We start from the raw sequence: 21,326 nt of genomic DNA, 5'->3' as shown, positions 1-21,326 counted from the left end.
AGTCAAAAAACGGCAAAAGTGTTGCTTTGGCAACCCCGACAGGAATTTGTCGAGTTTTGATCCGATTCCTTCATGCGTATGCCGAGATAAAGAAGAAATAAATAAAAAAAAGTTGGAAATATTTGATGTTTGTAGATTTATTTTTATTTATATAGCTTAGACAAAGTTCAGCTCTACCTAAAAAGGAGTAGTGAATTAAGTTGTTTGAATAAGACCTTTTTTTATCTATTCTCCAACTAAAGCTTCAGAAATATGTTGGGTAAGTGTTGAACAGTTCATATTAGGCCTATCAACCTACAAATAAAGTGAATTTACCACAAGATGCCATGTTTATGCTCTTTCTGAATATAATAATCGCTTTTCACTCAATTTTAAGCCCTTATAGAATCCTTGAAAATAATAATTTCACTATATTTATTATGTAAAAATAGGTTTTAACACTTGTTTTGGAAAAATTCTAATTGACTTCTTGCTATCTCAGAAGGGTTTAGGTTAGGAAAATGAAACTTTCAGGGATGAATCTACAGACTAAAGTATGTCATGGGAAGGTATTTTGAAGAAACTACCTCTACTCTTTCTCCCTCTAGAGGGCCCTGACCTTTGATGACTTTTAAAATATGTGTGTTATAAAAGTGAAACCTTGCAAAATAGATCTTCTGCTTAATTGAAGGGTAAAATTCTAGTCCATTGACTTCCTGCTATCTTGGAAGGTTGTTGGGCTAGAAAATTGAAACTTTCAGGGATGTGTCTACAGGCTAAAGTATATCCCAGGGAAGTTAATTTGAGGTCCTTAACTATACCCCTTCCCCCCTCCTCTATATAATGCAGCTTTTTGTGCATTACAGCTTATATTTTTGGTCAAATTTGATCCTATATTTCTATTAAAAGTGTAAATCCTTGCTTACCTTAGAAAAATTCAACTTTTCACTGTTTTTAAGCTACTATATTCCATAATTAGTCCACCAGCATTGAAAAATAATTATTATCTTTTATGGTATAGTTCAAAATGGAATGCAGGCATTTAAACACACCCCCTGTTTGAAACATCTTATCTTTAAATAGCTTTTCACAGGGGTAATACAGGTAAGACATTGAACTTTTAAGGGGCTTCTCACTCAAAATTATGATTTGTAGCTACAATTGGGTAAGGCTTATATTATATGTGTGTCAATAACATCTATTTTGCAAATCATAACAGCATGGAAAAAGTCAATTTCTTTAAGTAGGCACAATAATGATTATTAGAAACCTGAAGAGAGGTAAAATAAGCACAAGTCCTAAATATGTGATTGACATAACCATAATGGATACATTCTCTTTGGGGGGGGGGGGTTAATCAAAAAAATTAGAAAGATGTATTTGTAACTTATGAATGGGTGATCAGATCTTAATGAAGTTTATATTTAGAAGGATCTTGTGCTTCAGAGCTCTTATTTTAAATCCAGTGACATTGAGGGGATTTGAATAGGGAAACCAGATATCTTGGAAGATGTGAAAATTGAGGTATCTTTATCTTGCAAATGAGTGGTCAGATCTTAATGAAACTTGATATATAGAAAGATATTATGTCTGAGATGCTTAATATAGATGCTTATACAGAAATTATTCTGTATATGAAAGAGGTTATTCCTCCTGAACAGTAAAAACTTTAAAACAGTAAAAAAAATTTAGCATAAAGAGTGGGTGTTGAGGAGGAAAAGGCCCTTTCATATACAGAGTAATTTCTGTTCATTTTAAGTTTTAATGTTGCTCCTTACTTTCAGTTAAAATCACTTGTTTTTTTTATTTAATTTATACTATAGTTTATAAATATATATTTAAAATTATCAAAGTAAACCAAAAATAAGCCCTTAATAAACATTAATTACAATACAACTATCCAGAAAAGAAGTTTTACAAAGGAAAGTAAAGAACCATATTAAACTTAAGACAAGCTTCAACACATTCCTATAATATTGAAAGCTCAATGTTTTGTGAGAAACCAGGAAAGGAAAATATGTAATTAATGAAAAAAGTCAAATAGTTGAAAAAATGAGAATTTTGTCAGCCAGTAGCAAAATATGAAGACAAAAATCAAGCAAATATTTTGACAAGGACCTCCAAATAATGGAAGTGTTTTCAAACAAAATTAAGTGGTGAGGGTTATTGTGCACATATGGGCCAAGGCAGATTCAAAATTCTTGGGTCTTTGGTGCAAACTATGACTTTGTTGATTGAATATTTGTGTTTCAACAATTCCTTCTCTCAATTGTTGGGGTTTTACCAATATGGAGAGATTTAGAAATTTACACACCCCTTAAAATTTGATAACTGGTATTTTTCACATTTCTAAATCTCTTTCATAGGGTGGTATCCAGGAAATATTCAGGGGGAAGGGGTATTAAAGATTTTTTTGAGGAATATTTATAAAAAAAAAATATGAAATGCATGAAACTCCCCAAACTCCCATTTTCTTACATTTTTACAAGTCAGAGAAAGGTTTCATACCCTTTAGCTCTCCTGAATGCAGCTTGTTTTTTCCTAGCCTATTTGAATTTAATGGGAAAAGATTGTATTAATTTTCTCACAACCTCCCACATATTTACATTCTCATTTAAACAAACAGTCTTCTCAATATTAGAACTCCACATTAATTACTCTTTTGAATACTGGATGACACATGGAAAGGTAATTATGAGTGACATAACAATACCCCTGGAAGCCAGAACAGCTTTCCAGGATCTGAAAGGAGCTTTTGATGAAGTTATAAGGTAATTTAGCATTCTTATTTTTAATATATTTGTGAAAAATTTATAATGATGGAAATATTGTTAAAGACTGCTAACAAATCTGTAAGTTGTTCATAAGTCTTCTTTGTGTTTGTTGAGTTGAGAGATCTCATCTAAGGCAGTGTTGAATCACAAAATTTAGGAGGTGTAAAATGTGTTTTGAAAATATACCAGGAGGAAGGGGGGAAATGTGTTGTTCTTTTTCAAAGAAAACATAAATAAAGGCATTTTCAATGAAAATATAAAAAAAATTTAGAGGGGGGAGTATGGGGCTGTTCCCTTGTCCCTCCTGTAATTGACACCACTGGTCTCAGATTTCTGTTTTGCCTCTCTTCAGGTTTTTAAGAATAATTATTGAGTGCAATCAACAGAATGACAGAATTGGCAATTGCTATATGTCATTTGGTTAATATCAAGTGCCATAAAATGGATTATTCAAGTGAAAACAAAGAAGTAACGTTAATTTTTTTTTTATTTCTCACAAATATATTAAAAATAAGAATGCTAAAATACCTTACAACTTCATTAAAAGCTCCTTTCACATCCTGGAAAGCTGGATGTAACCTATTTGTCATGCCTTTTGTATATTTTCCAAACAACACTTGCAATATAAATAGTTGATTTATTGAAATATAATCCTTCCTGAGCCCTGCCTGAATATCTATCATATTACTTTGTGAATCTAACCATTTGTCTAACCTAGAACACAATTCCTTGCTAAAAAGCTTACTTACGCTTTAACCCAAATTAATTCCTCTATAACTACTGTGCAATGCCCTATCACCTTTTTTTATAAAATGGAACTAAAATAGATCTAGACCAATCCACAGGTCAATTAGGTTTACAGAACAATTCCGAAAATATTAAACTCAAAATTGGATATCATTTTTCACAAATATATTAAAAATAAGAATGCTAAATTATCTTAGATAGATAAGATAAGATTTTATTTGCAAAAAAGCCTTCAGGCCATAGCAAACACATACAACTTTAAACAAACACCTAATAACTAAGTTGGTTAACAACTTAAACAAGCAAACAAACTTGCAAACAACTTAAACAAGCAAACAAACTTGCAAACACTTTATGAATTCAGAAACACCCATAAATAAACTCTTGCCAAGCTAACTCCTCAAGCATGATTCCCTATGCTTAATCCCTAAACAAAGAAACTTACACAAGTGTTTAATAGCATATCCATTCCTCTCAGCCATTTGCTCCTTTAACCAGCATTCACTCCCCAACACTTGTCCAAAACATTCCTTCCGCAACTCAGACAGCTCTTCACACTTGGATACAAAATGAACTAAATTTTCATTCCCCCCGCCACACATAGGGCAAAAGTAGGGGCCTGTCTCCTGCCTAAACTTTCCCAACTATTTCGTTCTGATACCTAAATCTAAACTATTTCCTCTTAGCAACAACAAATTCTTCAAGTCCTCCCTACCCAACTCAAATTTAAAATAAACTTCCTCTCCCCAACACTCTTTAGCTTGGGAGTAAAACCTCAAAGACACCGATTGGTCCTTTTGAGTTTGCCACTCTTGGATTTCTTGGTCGTTTAGGATTTGCTGAACTTCCTTCCATACTGAAACGCTTCCATCCACTGGTCTTTTACCTTCATTCCACATCTCTGAAAGGCCCAAAATGTCCAGTATTTTCTTGACTTGATTTGCCCATGAATCCCGTCTACAGTCCTTCAAACTCTCCAAATACGCTGACCTAAGAAGCCAAACTCTATGTAGTCTAATATTTTCTTCCAATATTTCACCATTTTAACCAATCTACCACTCCTTAAAGTGAGAATAAGTTATAACTTCATCAAAAGCTCCTTTCAAATCCTGGAAAGCTGTTCTGGCTTCCGGGGGAATTGTTATGTCACTTGTAATTACCTTTCCATGTGTCATCCGGTATTCAAAAGAGTAATTAATGTGGAGTTCAAATGTTGAGAAGACCGTTTGTTTTAATGAGAATGTAAAAATGTGGGAGGTTGTGAGAAAATTAATGCAATCTTTTCCCGTTAAATTCAAATAGGCTAGGAAAAAACAAGCCGTATCCAGGAGAGCTAAAGGGTATGAAACCTTTCTCCGACTCGTAAAAACGTAACGAAATGGGAGTTTGGGGAGTTTCATGTGTTTCATAGTTTTTTTTATAAACATTCCTCAAAAAAATCTTTAATACCCCTTCCCCCTGGAAATTTCCTGGATACCACCCTAAGAAAGAGATTTAGAAATGTGAAAAAAACTAGTTTTCAAATTTTAAGGGGTGTTTAAAATTTCTAAATCTTCTATATTGGTAAAATGCCAACAATTGGGAGAAGGGACTGTTGAAACGCAAATATTCAATCAACAAAGTCATAATTTGCACCAAAGGCCCAAGAATTTTGATTCTGCCTTGGCCCAAACGTGCACAATAACCCTCACCACTTCATTTTGTTTGAAAACACTTCCATTATTTGGAGGTCCTTGTCGAAGCATTTGCTTGATTTTCGTCTTCATATTTTGCTACTGGTTGACAAAATTCTCATTTTCTCAACTATATGACTTTTTTCATTAATTACATATTTTCCTTTCCTGGGTTCTCACAAAACATTGAGCTTTAAATATTATAGGAATGTGTTGAAGCTTGTCTTAAGTTTAGTATGGTTCTTTACTTTCCTTTGTAAAACTTCTTATCTGGATAGTTGTGTTGTTATTAGTGTTTATTAAGGGCTTATTTTTGGTTTACTTTGGTAATTTCAAATATATATTTATAAAACTATAGTATAAATTAAATAAAAAAACAAGTGCTTTTAATTGAAAGTAAGGAGCTACATTACAACTAAGAATGAACAGAAATTACTCCGTATATGAAAGGGCCTTTTCCTCCTCAACACCCCTTTCTTTACGCTAAAGTTTTTTACTGTTTTAAAAAGTAAAGTTAACAGAAAGAGTCAAACTTTAGCGTAAAAAGCAGGGCGTTCAGGAGGAAAAACCCCTTTCATATACAGAGTAACTTCTGTATAAGCATCTATATTAAGCATCTCAGACATAATATCTTTTTATATATCAAGTTTCATTAAGATCCGACCACCCATTTGCAAGATAAAGATACCTCAATTTTCACGTCTTCCAAGATATCCAGTATCCCCATCCAACTCCCCTCAATGTCACTGGATCTGGTCGGGATATAAAACAAGAGCTCTGAAGCACAAGATCCTTCTAAATATAAACTTCATTAAGATCTGATCACCCATTTGTAAGTTACAAATACTTGTTTCTAATTTTTCGAATTATCCCCCCCCCCAAACTCCCCCAAAGAGAGCGTATCCGTTACGGTTATGTCAATCACGTGTTTAGGACTTGTGCTTATTTTTCCCACAAAATTTCTGTTTCGCCTCTCTTCGGGTTTCTAAGAATCATTATTGGGCCTTCTTGAAGAAATTGACTTTTTCTATGCCATTATTATTTACAAAATAGATGTTATTGACACACATATAATATAAGCCTTACTCAATTGTAGCAACAAATCATAATTTTGAGTGAGAAGTCCCTTAAAAGTTCAATGTCTTACCTGTATTACCCCTGTGAAAAGTCATTTAAAGATAAGACGTTTCAAACAGGGGGTGTGTTTAAATGCCTACATTCCATTTTGAACTATACCATAAAAGGTAATAATTGTTTTTCAATGCTGGTGAACTAATTATGGAATATAGTAGCTTAAAAAACAGTGAAAAGTTGAATTTTTCTAAGGTAAGCAAGGATTTACACTTTTAATACTAATATATAGGATCAAATTTTACCAAAATATAAGTCGTAATGCACAAAAAGCTGCATTATATAGAGGAGGGGGGAAGGGGTATAGTTAGGGACCTCAAAATAACTTCCCGGGATATACTTTAGCCTGTAGACACATCCCTGAAAGTTTCAATTCTCTAGCCCAACAACTTTCCAAGATAGCAAAAAGTCAATGGACTAGAATTTTACCAATTGAAGTACAACAAAATTGTTTTCACCTTCATAACTTTGCACAATTCCATTTTATAAGGATTTAAAGATATGCAAATACATTTCCTAAATTTTGAAAAAAAAGATTGATATGGCTCAAAACTCTTCTCAAATAACAGGAATTGCATTTTCAGAACTAAAGGCAGAGAAAAAGCAACTATTTACTGATAATTGAGGTAAAATGTTGTTTTGTCAAAATTTCAATAAGTAACCTGTCATGTAGGAAAATGTCAGGGTCCTATAGAGAGAGAAGGAGTAGAGGTGGGTACTTCAAAATACCTTCCCAGGACATACTTTAGCTTGTAGACCTATCCCTGAAAGTTTCACTTTCCTAACCTAAACCCTTTCCAAGATAGCAAGAAGTCAATTAACTAGAATTTTACCTCTTCTTGTTCTGTTAGGGTGCTTTAAAACTGACATTTCACCTATATGTCAAAAAATATCCAAGCCAACAGAAGGAACATGGCAGATGGTTAAATAGAGAAATTGTTTTTTTTTTTTTTTTTTTTACCCAAATCAATTCTGAAAAATCAATGCTTGCAGATTATAACAAAATATATTTATAATCAAATAGTAAGTTTGAAACCAATGTTTTAGAGAGATTTTATCATTTTCAAGGATTCAAAAAAAGGCTTAAAAGCGAATTTGCAAAAAAAAATTATTATATTCAATAAGAAGATAATAATGGCATCTACTGGTACGTTCACTTTATTTACTGATCAATAATATGAACTCCTCAATATTTACCATATGTTGAGTCTTAACAGGAATCATTAACACTAGCTTACAAAGATAACCAGTTTTAGTTAAACTTAATGACTTAGTACCATTTTGTTAAAATTCTAGGCAATCTGTTTTTTGCTATAAAATTCTAGTTTAGCTACTTTTGCTATCTTAGAAAGGGGTTAGGCTAGGAAAATGAAATTTTCAGTACTGAATCCAGGGCCAAAAATTTACTATGGGAATGTATTGCTGAGCTTCCATGTTAACCTTCTTCTGATTTCCTAGTCTTAGAAATTTGCCAAGATGACAGGTATGTTGCCTACCTGTTAAAATTTTGACCATCCCAATATTTTACCTTAATTTCCAGTTATCAGTTTCTTTCTCTCTGGTTTTAGTTCTGAAAATATAATTCTTGTTATTTGAGTAGACTTTTTAGCCATATCAATGGTTTTTTTTTATAAATTTAAGAAATGTACTTGTAAATCTTTGAAACCTCATAAATTGGAATTAAGTGAAGTTGTGAAGCTTAGCACAGTTTTCTTGAACTTCATTTAAACAGAAGATCTATTTCAGAAGTTTTCATTTTTTATGATGCAAAGGCTTTAGATTCTCCCTCTTGATGGTTATTGCCCTCCTGAAGGGGAAGGGGAGGAGGTAGTTAGTTCCAAAGGCCTTCCCAGGACATACACAAGTCTATAGTCCCATCCCTGGAAGTTTTATTTTCCTAACCTAGCTCCTCTCCAAGATGGCAAGAAGTACCTAAACCATAATTTTACCCTTTCTGCTTTCTTGGGAGGGGGCTAGGCTAGGAAAATGATTTTTCAGGGATGGATCTACAGACTTAGTGTGTCCCAGGAAGGTATCTTGGAGTGCCTATCTCCACTCCTTCTACCTCTAGAGGCACTGACCTTTGATGACCTTTAAAAATCTTTGTGCTATAAAAGTAAAACCTTGAAAATAGATTGTCTGCTAAAATGAAGTAGAAGAAAAGTGTTTTCAGCTTCACTACTTTGTTCAATCCCAATTTATGAGTTTTCAAAGATCTACAAATACATTTCCTAAATAAGAAAATAATTAATAAAATAAAAAGCCTTAAAATTTTACTCAAATTACAGGAATTGCATTTTTTATAACCAAAACCAGAGAAAAAAAAACTGAACCCTAAAAATTAAGGTATAATGTTGTTTTGTCAAAATTTCAATGTGTATAAACTTGTCAAGTAGGCAAATTTCTAAGATATAGAATTCAGAAGAGGGTTAACATATCAGGATTACTAGATGATTGACATATTAGTATCTGCCCAGGATATGTTTTTACCCCTGGATTCATTAAAAATATCATTTTTCTAATCTAATCCCTTTCAAACATAGCAAAAAATAGTTTTTCTAAACATAATTTTATCAACCATTTGAAGGAAAGCTATCAGTTTAGTGCTCGCATTCTCTTGAAGGAAACATTATAAAATTCTAGAATCTACATTCAGATATTTTAAAGTTCTGGCTGAGGCTATGGATCAATCCTTTTAGGCTAGGCCAGGGGTACAGTTAAGGGGGCAGGGAGTTTCCCAAATTTCCAAGGTGGCAGCATGCAGTGCTGATCCCTGGCATCTTAATTTAGCTTATGTGTCTGTACTTGTTGGCACAATGGATGATTTGTCAGTACATTCTTTATATCCTCTGCTCTAAACTCAAAACTTCAGGGCTAGATACTGAATGTTTCACTTTACCCTTGCCCTCCCCCCCCCTAATGGACAAATGTATAGCACAAGTTATAGCTATATATTAATTGTAGCTTCAATCTTTGAACAAACAATCATTTATTGTTTTGAAAATTTGTACACTAACATTTTCTGGTCTGACAAAAATGATCTGAGTAGGTCACACATTTTCGAAATTTTGTGTTTTTCTAGGGATCATGGTATTGAACTTATGTTCCTATAACATAGCAGATGACATTTTGCAAAATTCTTTTTCTTTATAGGGTTTTGGAGTTTTAACAGTGGTTAATTTGCACAAACCAGGATAATTTAGGTAGGCATGCAAAAGAACTTTGTTTTCAGTTTGATAATCTTAAATTAAATTTACAGAGCACCAATCAACTAAAAGGATTGGAAAACATTGTCACCTTTGTTATAAGTTTGGAATTGCTTAATGTGTTGGAAGTGTAAATTTGAAGTATGCCTAGTAGAAGCTTTACAGTCAAATGTCCAGAATTCCAGGACAAATAATGTCAATATGCAAAATCCTATTGACAATTTTTTTTGTTAGAAAGTCTAAAACCTTCCAACATGATAAGACTGGTCCAAAGAGCTGGGCTAAAGAAAAAGACACAAAAAAAAATGTCTGAGGTAATGATATTTAATGAATCCCAAGAACACTTTGAAGACATGTGGTTTTGGAACTATAACAATGGCTAATTTGCATAAATCAGGATAAATTTGGAGAAAGTACCAAATATTTTCTTTTGAGTAAATTGTTCTGAATTAAACTTATAGAGCATCAATCAGCTTAAACAAAATGAAATAGAAAGAAAAAATTTCATCTTTATAATCAGTTTTGAATTGGTTAGTGTGTTGATTGTTTGAATTTGAAGTATATCAAGAGGATATGCCAAAAAATACAAGTTCACAATTAATGAAAATTATGCATTGTTGGAAGAGTAATTTAGATTCTTGTTGGGTATTGTATCAACAAATTTTCACAACCCATATTATTATGTATCTAGTGTTCAGCTTTGTCCAACTTTCAGTGCAAAACATATATTGAAAAGATTCTAACATTAATCTAGACATGACATTTTTCATTTGACAAGGTTGGGGTGGTGGGTTTTGGACTTAGAGTTGTTCTTTCCTTGGTGTTTTGATGAATATTATAACTTTTGTCAGTTATTTGATGTCCTACTCCTTTAATATTTCAAATCATAGTTCTTTCATATTTTTTGTGTCTGTGTGCCAAGAAGAAATCATTTCTAGGCAGCTTACTTTGTGATGCTTTTAGAAGACCTAATCTTACCATAAATACTAAGGCCCAAAACAGACAAAAGTCTTGCCTATTTAGTTTGGATTCTGTACAAAGGTCATTTCAATTGTTTTCATACCCAAAGACAAATCTGAAACCAAAAGCACCCATGATAAAGTGGATTATGTTCAACTATCTTTAGTCTAAGTCAGGTATGTTTCACTTTTTGATGAGGGCAAAAAAGGCTTAGCTTAATATTGTTTATGTTAACATGTTTGGTCCAGTTCATAAGGAAAGATTAAAACCTCAAACCTAAGGTAAATGTGTTGTTAAAGTTTTAATTTCTTGGTGAATAAAAATGTTGAATTCTGATCTACAGTGATGTGATACACTTTACAATGATACTCATTATTTTCTCAAGGAAATTTTGCACAGCCTAAAAAGAGAAATTCTGCTTTTATGAAAATGCTCTTGCTATCTTTTTCCTGTTTTGTTTAGTTTTGGAACCTCTGATTTAAATTGTAAATGCTCATTATAAAATAGAGAGGACATAGACTTTTTTTTGTATACTTTTTTCCCAAATTTAAATTTTTTAGTTCTATCAAGTACCTTTACAGGTAATAGCAGGATTTGTATTTGAGCACATTAGTTCTGTGAATATGAAAGATATATTTATGAATTTATCTCCAAGTTCAACAGGCAGGTCTTATTTTGGTCTCCTCAGACAAGAACCTGATAGTTTATTCATCCCAAAAATAAATTCTATGGCACTTCCGCATTCACAAGACATTTAAATTCCTAGCACTCAGATTTTTAGATCCTATGGCATGCAAGTTTTATTTAAAATTAGACAAATGTATTTTAGTTTTCTACTTTATTTTATTTCATGTGCAAGAATCTGAGTTGCTTTTCTTGCTTCTAAATGAGAACAATGTTTATCATTAAACTTTGGGGAGTGGCTGATCTTTTCTGTTTTTTTTTTTTTTTTTTTTTTTTTTTTTTTTTTTTTTTTTTTTTTTTTTTTTTTTTTTTTTTTTTTTTTGTCTAAATAGTCATATTTTTGCTCCAAAAATGTTTGTTTGATATTTTTAGACTTCCTCTAATATTGCTGATCAAGGAAGGCAGTCTTCCTCTTGAATAATCTGTTTTGTTGCATCAAGTATTTTGGTTGACCTTGTAACACCCCAGTCTTGCTTTTTTTCTCTTTTGTTTTTTGAGATGGCAGATCAGTGTGGTTTACAAAGTTATCTTTGTCATTCTTATGGGGAAAATTCTACCAAGTTTGTTATTATATCAATATCTCTTGCTAGAAAGAAAGCTAATTTGCTCAATCAACAACATTTTCTCCATCAATTTAAAAAGGAACCATGTTTTATCCATGTCAATGTAGCCTTCATTTCATTTAAACACATGCAATGAATGTCAGTTTACAGTATGTGTAAATTTTAATATTTTGACTCAAGTCATTTTCAGATTAGAGCTAGAATTTTTTTTTCCACACTTTCTTACACTAACTTTCTCCAAACTAAGGCTTCTACTGAAATTTTCTTTGAAACTTTGACATTTCTAAAAAAAAAGGGCTTTCTGAGGAATTCTACTGTCTGAGACTCTTAAAATCCACTAATAGCCCTCCTTTCATCCTGAAAGTATATCCTAGTCTGGCTGTGATTAATCTTAGCTCTAAAATTCTTAAAACAGAAGAAAATTAGATCCTATTCAAAGGACTAAAATTTTGTATCATACCCTTATATATCCCTTATAGCAAAATTATTGTCAATACAGAAAGCACAATGCATGATACCTGTGCAGAAATTTAAGAGATTGCAGAGGTCAGATCAAAGTTTGTTGAGACTTTGGGGGACCCTCCCTCCTTTGATAATCTCAATTTCCAGAAGTTCAGCGAAAATGAACATTTAACCTTTCATTTACTTTACAAGGATCATTCTAAAGTTGTTACAGAAGCTGATAAGGCAGCACTGTTGTTGTGATGGATTCAGACAAGTAGAACAAAAAAAAAGTGAGAAAAAGAGCTTCCTGATTGAAAACTAAAAGGTGAAATTGCAGATCAGCCTTATAAAAGGTTTTATCCATGGGAATGATTGGCTCCTTATTTTTATGGCCTTCCTAAAATTCATAAGCTGACACCCATGATTCTGGTATTTCCTCTCTCTGTGAAGATTTCCTCTCTCTGGCCAATTTTTCTTCATTTGACTCCTGGTACAAGGATGGGAAAATGTTTGTCTAATCCATTTTGTTCACTTTTTCAAACTCAAAAATTGTACATAAAAAAGTCGAGCAATTTTGTTTCAAAATTAAAACAAGCTTTGACTGCACTGGATAGAAGAATTAGTAGGGTTCATGTGGAATCTATGCATACCAGTTATGATCCTCAAAAGGCCAAACTCATCCTGAAGGAGAAACTTAATGATAATCTATTTGTCTGTAATAAATCTACAATAACAAATCAGACTCTTATTTCACTTTAAATTCTTTATTACAGAACTTCTTGTTGTTTTAATTATAGAGGTGTTTTTTACAAATAAAAATTTGGGCTTCCAGTGGGTGTCTCCCTTTCACCTTATCATGGAAAATTTTGAAGAATATTCTATCCCACAAAGTTTTGATAAGCCAAATCTTTGGGTTGTTTCAAAGACAATATTTTTTATTTGCAGGAACAATGGGAAGATTCTCTAGAATCATTCTATGATTTGCATAATTCTGTGGATATGAAAATTAAATTTACTAAACATTCAGAGATGAATAGGGATCTTTCTTTTCTAGATGTCCTATCTAGATGTCCTATCACTGAAATGATCATAGGTTTTGAGTTTGAGACTTACAGAAACAGTGGTGGATCCAGGGTTCAGTGTGGGGACAGGGCTCCTCTCAAGATTTTTCTGGTGCCCTCATTCCTTGTTTTTCCCTGTTTTTCACTCTTTTTTAAAATAAAATTTGTCAATTTGGTCAATTATTAGCACTCTTGTCACATTGCCCCTCTTCCCTAGATTTTACTTATTGGCGACCTTGTCATATTCAGCCCCTCCCAATATTTTTCTATAGATCTACCCTTGTACACATAGTGACTGGTACTTAAATTACACAACTAATTATTCTTCTGCTGCAAAAAGAGGGGTTATGACTTTCTTAGTCAATAGAGCAGTATAAATATATTCACTGTTTTTTCTTGACTCAGAGTTTGATCGTTAATCACACTAGATGAGTCTTACTTGGGAATAGGTTCCCAATCTCTTTAATGAATTCGGTAATTGAAAAGCATATTAAAAAGTTTACAAAAATAGATGAAGATAGCTCAGATGAAAAGGATAGTGTAGTTTATCTTGGTCCTCCTTACATACAAGGAGCTTCAGAACAAATTGCCTGAAATCTAAGGAAAAATAATGTTTTTACTTATTAAAAAAAAACTGGGAAAACTGTCAGATTAAAAATCTATCAGAGGTAAATACCCTATCTCTAAGCTCAATAATCCTGGTGTTTACAGAACTCCTTGCTCCTTCAGTTTGTGGTACATTAGAAGGACAGAACAACACCTTACAGACTGAACATCCCAGCACCTTCTATCAATGATAGTGCCCTCAAAAAGAGGGTAAAACCTAAAATTTATGAGTCAATCCTTGTTGAATATATCTATGATCAACTGCATAATAGTATTTTATTTGAACAGGCTAGCTCAATTTCTCATGACAAGTGATTAATCCACCAATGCAGAGATGTATTTGAAATACATAAATAACAAAATTTAAGCTTGGCTCTTAACAGAGATATGGGTGCTTTCAAAATAAATGACTCTTATTTTAATTTCCTTGAGCAAGAATCTCATAAATCGTTCATTCCTTACTCGTCAGATCTAAAAGGTCTTGTGCTAAAGGAACTTTATTTAAAATAGACAAATGTAGTGTTAGAGCCATCCTAGCCAAGTGGTTAGCACTCTGGACTTAAAATCCTGAGTTCAGGGGCTCAAGTCCTGGTTTTGCAGGTTGTTTGGTTTGGAATGGTGATCAATGATGTGACTGTGTAAACTCAGCCACGAGTTGACCCAGTTGTAAATGGGTACCCAGAGAAATCTGGGGGAAAACATGGGAAGCATCAAATGATTTGCCCCCAATCACACATTGCACTCCCAGCCGAAGGTATTGAATCAGGAAGTCGGTACTTGCACAATGCAGACCATTGGTCAGCATGTAAAACAGCTTTTTTTTTTCTCTGCTTTGATATTTTATTTTACTTGAAAGAATCCTAGTCACTTGTCTAGCTTCTAAATGAGAACATTGTTAGTTGTTAGATTTTGTGTAAGTGTCTGACTTTTTTGATTGGAAATTCAGACACGAATTGACCCAGTACTAAATGGGTACCTAGAGAAATCTGGGGGAGAAACACGGGAAGCATCAGATGATTAGCTCCCAATCGCACATCACATTCCCAGCCAAAAACATTGAATCAGGAAATTGGTACCTGCACAATGCAGACCATTGGTCAGCATGCAAAAAAGTTTTTTGTTTGTTTAGTTCTCTGCTTTGATATTTTATTACACTTGAAAGAATCCTAGTCAATTATCTAACTTTTAAATGAGAACATTGTTAGTTGTTAGATTTTGGATAAGTGGCTGACTTTTTTGATTGTAAAATCAGCCTCGAGTTGACCCAGTACTAAATGGGTACCTAGAGAAATATGGGTGGAAAACACGGGAAGCACCAGATGATTTGCCCCCAACCGCACATTGCACTCCCATCCAAAGGCATTGAATCAGGAAATTGGTACCTGCACAATACAGACCGTTGGTCAGCATGCAAAAAAGTATTTGTTTTGTTTAGTTCTCTGTTCCGATATTTTATTTCACTTGAACTTGTCTAGCTTCTAAAGGAGAACATTATTAGTTGTTAGATTTTGGGTAAGTGGCTGACTTTTTTTTTATTCAAGTTTAGCCAATTGTTTTGAATTTTTTTTTTCTTCTATCTTGTCACCTTCTAAATTCTTCCAATTTAGGTTTTTTGTTTCATTTTGAGCTACATGTTTTTTTGTTTCGTTTTTTGGTCTAGTTGTTTGTATTTTCGCCCAAAGAATGTGAACTTGATTTTCCTAAGCTATCTATAATATTACTGAAGAAGGAAGTCAGTTGTTTTCTCAAAATATCCGCTTACGTGTATCCAGTATTTTTGTTAACCTTATAAAACTCCATTCCTACTTTTCTTCTCTTTTCTTTTCTTGTGATGAAACTAAAAGATTGTATACATTAATGTGGCAAAGATCTTGACAGTGGAAAGGAAAAAATAAAAAAAAAACTTAAAAAAAGGGTAGCCCTATACCTTGATACCTTTAACATGGAATTTACCTGTGATTTCGTAATATGCTGTGTAGGTATTTATAATCTTTGTGATAGGTATTCAATGCAAAGAACTAACCAAGGTTAATTTCTTCTCTTTTTTTATATACAAAAATCAAGGCGTTTTGGCCAAAGCACGTATAAACTGTGCGCATGTATGCTTGAGTACTGGTGCATTCAGTTTAGATTTTTTTTTTTTTTTCAGTTTGGGTAAGATGTTTGTGGACCGGGTTAGGCCAAAATGCCTCATGAAGTTATAAAAAGAACTTTCCTTCTTTTTTTTTGTTTTGCTTAAGTATGCAGATTGCTGTAATCTATGTATTGTTTACTTTTACGAATTCAGATGTTCTTAAATGTTCTGGTTTTCAAGCTGTGGGCAAGTATAATGCTTAAGTATCCTGTATCTCTCTTAGAAAATCATTTTTTAGATGGCATATAATAATGGAAGTATTGGAGGCCTTCAAAATGGGGTCATACAAGGATCTCAAAGCTCTTCAGTCCTAGGTGCAGCTCTTCAGAGACCTGTGATGCCTCAACCAGTTGGTGCTTCACAGACTCAACCCCAGCAGCAATGGAATTCATCTGTTCAACCAGGTTTCTATTAACTCTAGCAATATTGATCAGCTAAACATTTTATCTGTAAACTCTCACTTCATTTCGTTTTGTGCTGCTTTTTGTCTTGAGAAAATTATGATTTTACATTGTTCAGTTGTATGTTTAGATCTTCCAATATGTTAACTTATAGTTAGATTGTTTGTATATTCACAATATGAATAGTTTACAGGTGAGAAATGAAACAGAAAGATTCATCTGTCCATAATAAAAAAAAGTAGGGAAGATATGTTGTAAAAATATATTGAATAGCTGGCTCCATTTGATATTATTCTGTTACTTTTTACCAGGTAAAAAATTATATATATTTAAGAGAAAAGGCTACAAAACTTGGAAACCTATTGAGCTTGTCTTTTTTCTTTTTTTTTGGTACAAATTAGGAACCGTTCATAAGGTTTACACTGACTTTTGTTTTCGTTTTAGATGGTTTCCAGTGTATTTTTTATTGCAGGTGCTAGTCTTATTGTAAAAGGCTGAAACAACTTTGTTTGGGATGGTTTCAAATTACTATTTTGGGGCGTGCTAGTCTTATTACAAAACATAGTGAAGTTGTTGATAAATCACTAGATAAGGCAGCCTTGAACATAAGCTTTTATACGATTTAACCCAAAAATATTGTAAATAAGCAGAAATAATTAACTCTGGAGTGAACGTCAGGTTGAAGCAACTCCCCCAAAAATTATTAGAGAAAAAACTAGTATTGTTTTGAATGGTCATGAGCCAAAGTCATTGTAGAAGCAAAAACCCTTGTTTTTTTGTGGGACGCCTGCATCCTCTTCTCAAATGAGTAAGCTTTGTGTAAGGTGAAGAGTGCAGCATTACTGACGTCATCAACACTAATGTTGAAGCTGTGGTTTCACAAACTTCAGGCACTCAACAAAGTGAATTTGTTAATTTTGCTTATATTACCATGGATAAGGTATTAAAAAAAAAGGTAAAGAATACGGCATTAGACTTTACAGTCCTACCGGCGGTTCTGGTCTCCGTTTCTTGGCCCTTCAGCCAGGAAGTGCAATGGGGGGTTGGGGGCCAGCCATCCTGTGCTTTCGCACACCCTTCCTGTTTACCTTCCCCAGATTTCTCCAGGTACCCATTTAGAGCTGGGGCGACTCTGGCTAAGCTTACAGAGTCACGCCACTGACCCCCGTCCCAAATTGAAGAATTGGGCACTAAATAGCCAAAATACTAACTTGTCCACCATATTGGATATGTTTGTATCCAACCATTTCTACTCATTTTGAGATTTAGAAACAGCTCAAAGGAAAAGCAATTCCAATGTGATTAATGAAGCATGCAGTAACTTCAAGAAATGTTCACCACCCCACCTCGAACTTCGATATTAGTGCTTTAATATAGTGTTTGAGCAGTTGATGCATTGACATGAAAAGTGACTAATCTGGGAACCAAAGCAACTTTAGTTATATAGGTTGTTGTGTTATGTGAAGAAATTTGGCTGAGCTTTTTAATGAGCCCTCATTTGAAATTACAGTAATTTTTTTTTTTTCACTGATGTCCTTGCTTTCATTCGCTTAGAAGCTTTAAATGTTCAATTCATTTCATTGTACTGAAATATAAGTCACTACAAATTTAAAACAGTAAATTTCGCCCCACAAAACATTGCTTGCAAGTAAGTAAAAGGGAGACACACAGTATTAAATACTGGGCAAAACAAAGACAAACAAGAAAGAAACTTGCTAAAAATCACAACAATAAAACTCATTACGAGTCTTGTTTCAAACTTTTAGAAAAAACAAGTTCTTGGATTGTTGTTGAGATGTGCTTGGGCAGTGCCGGATTTAAGGCTTTAACCTTTTTAGGCCCAAGTGTTTTGCGAAATTTTTGGGGGGGAATCCCCGACAATTCGGGGGATAGCGGAAGCACTGAACAGAACACAACTGATGAGCCAAAAGTAATGAAAGGAGAGGTGATACCAAACTCTCAACTGCCATTCTTAGGAGACATCTGACAGTTTATAAGTTGCCATGGAGTTCCTGCATTGCTTTAAAATCACTTTTTTTGTGAATAGGCAATGTTTTTTTTTTTGTTTTTTTTTAAGAAAGAATCACTCATTCATAATTTATTGTAGCATCCCCCTGGTATGGTGTGCCTCTAAGCCCAGGCAAAGTTGGCCTATTTGTGAATCTTGGCCTGTGCTTGAGTAGATCAATCTTGATGAATTCCAAACAATAATTGATTGATAAATGGGGAGTTGATGGTTATTGCTGAGAGTACCTATAGTCTAGAAAAGCAAGACTGTTAAAACATAGGAGAATACCATTACAAACAACCATAAACCTATCTTACTAGGCTTGTATTTAGTGGATGATTGGCCAAACTAGACAGCAATATTTATCTGTATTATTTACTTCCAAGCATCCCAAACACAAGACCAAAGCTTATATGGGAAGGTCCCTTCAATCAAATTCCTATCTAAATTTGTATAAAGAGCTAAAGCTTTTAGCTATGCATTAAATCAAATGCATCTAATGCTTTGTTTATATATATTGCCCTTTTTTTAGTGCAACAGCAGTCTTCACAAAGTGCTAGTGATCATGGCCAGATCTTAAGTAAGCAGAAATTACAAGAACTAGCTAGAGAAGTTGATCCTACGTTGCAGCTGGATGAGGAGCTTGAAGAATTGATTCTTGCTGTTGCTGATGATTTTATTGAATCGAGTGTAAATGCTGCATGTCACCTAGCCAAGCACAGAAAATCTAATATATTGGAAGCCAAGGATTTACTGCTTCATTTAGGTAAAACTTCTTTCCTTTACGTGCAAATAAAATGAAAATACGTAAATGCTTAAATGTGTCTTCTGAACATGAAAATAGGATATTTGTTTATTTTAGTTTATTTATCACTGTCTTATTATAAGCTTTACATGTTGTTTATATATCTATATACTTCATTTTGTTTATAAATGGGAACTTGGAGTTGTCTAAAAAATGTGGTCTAAGAAGTTAAAATTCTTCACTTCTCTCTCTCTCTCTCTCTCTCTCTCTCTCTCTTTCTCTCTCTCTCTCTCTCTTTATATGTATAAAGGTCACACCGGGAGGAAACATCAGATAAACGCAAAACGAGGCTTGCAGCTCAAAGAGAAAGGGCAATATTAGCAATGTCCAATTTATGTCAAAGAATGCGCGTCGAGGAACCACCAGAGCAACGCAAAACCAGACTTGCAGTTAAAAGAAAAAGTAAAAAAGGAAGACGGGTCGAGGAACCAACAGAGCAACGCGAAACCAGACTTAAAGTTGAAAGAGAAAGTAAAAAAAAAAGAACGCTTGTCAAGGATTCACCAGAGCGCGCGAAACCAGACTTGCATTTGCCAGAGATAGTAAAAGAAGAAGACGTGTCGAGGAACCACCAGAGCAACGCGAAACCAGACTTGCTGCTGAAAGAGACAGTAAAAAAGAAGGCGTGTTGATGTACTACAAAAGTAATGTGCATTGTCTGCTGTTAGAATTCAAGGGACAATGAGAATCCATATATAGAAGCGTGCCGCTAGATGGGGCCAGGCGGCTTGCCGCCTGGCCCCAGCTAGTATATATGTATATATATGATTAGTCCGTTTTATATACGTTTTTATTTATGTTATTTTATCGCAGAATAAAAATTCTGCGCTGAAGATGTCTTCTTTCATAGGGGCAAAATATTCGTTTGATTTTTGTTCTCTTCGTTTCGGGCAATAGAACGTTTGTCATTTTCTTTGTTCTGCTTCCAAATCGCTGACTAACTTTTACTCCTTTCTGCATCCGTACATTAATAACATCGTTGCAGCAACAAGCTTTATAGAATGTTCAACGTGGGTTATATTCTTTTCGCAAGGTGTACAAATAAGATATTGAAGTTAATTGTCATTTTAATTGTGGTATGTTTGAATCCAAATGAACTTTGTATTAGAAAGTTGATAAAGTTAAATAATAAAATCATCACAATTATTTTACGGTATTTTCATAAATACAGTATTAGTGGCATTACACTGTACTGTAGTAAAGAATCCTTGGAGTGAGCTTTGGTCAAATTAATAAACAGAAGGGATTGTTTTCAATTAATTTTGACTACACATATTATTATTATATAATATAAACATAAATAAGAAATAAAATACAAAAGTTATTTTGAGAATATTAAAAAAAATACTAATAAATGAGTAATAAAAAAATCCGAAAAACTATTATCTGTATATATATTTTCATTCAGCTAAAAATTACGTAATTAACTTATATGAAAAGACTTCATGTGGGGATGGTAGTTGTGTGTTTAGCAGTTATTTTTCCTCGTGTTTGAATATATTATGATTTCTCTGAATTCTTCCAACCAAAGGCTGTGACAAGTGTGCGCTAATAGCGTTGAATTTAAACAGTTTTGTGTTTTTCAGAGAGAAATTACAATATGTGGACACCTGGCTATGGAACTGATGAGCTTAGGACTTTCAAGAAAGCCCCAACAGCGGAAGCCCACCGACAGCGCATGGCGCTGATACGAAAGACTTTAAAAAAGTACTAATTCGCAACTGCTGTTGATTTCAAATTCTGTTTTGCATAGACAAATATTTTATATATGGAAAAATTGAATAACAGTAGCTATGCCTCTATTTTCTTGTTGAACACAAAAAGTCTTTCTAAAAATATTCCTTAGCTGTGCTTTTTTGTATCTTGTTTCCTAATAAAATTAAAATAACTTTTATCAATGCAAATGTTGTCTTTTGATGCTTTTACAAAAATTACCGTGATCTGTCTGTAGTAGGGACTTCCACAATACACGAACAATTGTAAAACTAAGGGGGAAACGTTTTTAAATTATTGCTTCCACTGATAATTTTTTTGTAGTTTTCTCGGTCTTTCTAGAAAAAAGTTCTGAAGGGGCTCGTCAATCTTATTAAAACCAAACGAGGGTTTCAGTTGAACATACATTTTTGGGTAATGTTACTAGACTTCTAACC

The 21,326-nt window shown here is 33.5% G+C and overlaps 1 protein-coding gene across 1 annotated transcript; it reads left to right on the top strand.

The window, feature by feature from the left end:
* The first annotated feature begins 32 nt into the window (after positions 1 to 32).
* LOC136042448 (transcription initiation factor TFIID subunit 12-like) lies at positions 33 to 21,080 on the top strand. Its single transcript, XM_065727415.1, has 4 exons — positions 33 to 127; positions 16,201 to 16,366; positions 18,904 to 19,137; positions 20,763 to 21,080. The coding sequence occupies exons 2-4, from the start codon at positions 16,201 to 16,203 to the stop codon at positions 20,888 to 20,890; spliced, it is 528 nt and encodes a 175-aa protein (XP_065583487.1). The 5' UTR covers positions 33 to 127; the 3' UTR covers positions 20,891 to 21,080.
* Positions 21,081 to 21,326: the final 246 nt, after the last annotated feature.

Source organism: Artemia franciscana, chromosome 2, assembly GCF_032884065.1.
Source record: "Artemia franciscana chromosome 2, ASM3288406v1, whole genome shotgun sequence".
NCBI classification, from domain to species: Eukaryota; Metazoa; Arthropoda; class Branchiopoda; order Anostraca; family Artemiidae; genus Artemia; species Artemia franciscana.
The sequence above is the reverse complement of the archived record's forward strand: the minus strand, read 5'-3'. Positions and strand labels throughout refer to the sequence as shown.

What these genes read in the sequence shown, in the direction of transcription:
- LOC136042448 (XM_065727415.1), top strand. Translation starts at nt 16,201, where the DNA reads ATGGCATATAATAATGGAAGTATTGGAGGCCTTCAAAATGGGGTCATA. An exon ending in GAATTCATCTGTTCAACCAG is followed by an intron (nt 16,367 to 18,903) that starts GTTTCTATTAAC and finishes CCCTTTTTTTAG; the next exon opens with TGCAACAGCAGTCTTCACAA. An exon ending in GGATTTACTGCTTCATTTAG is followed by an intron (nt 19,138 to 20,762) that starts GTAAAACTTCTT and finishes TGTGTTTTTCAG; the next exon opens with AGAGAAATTACAATATGTGG.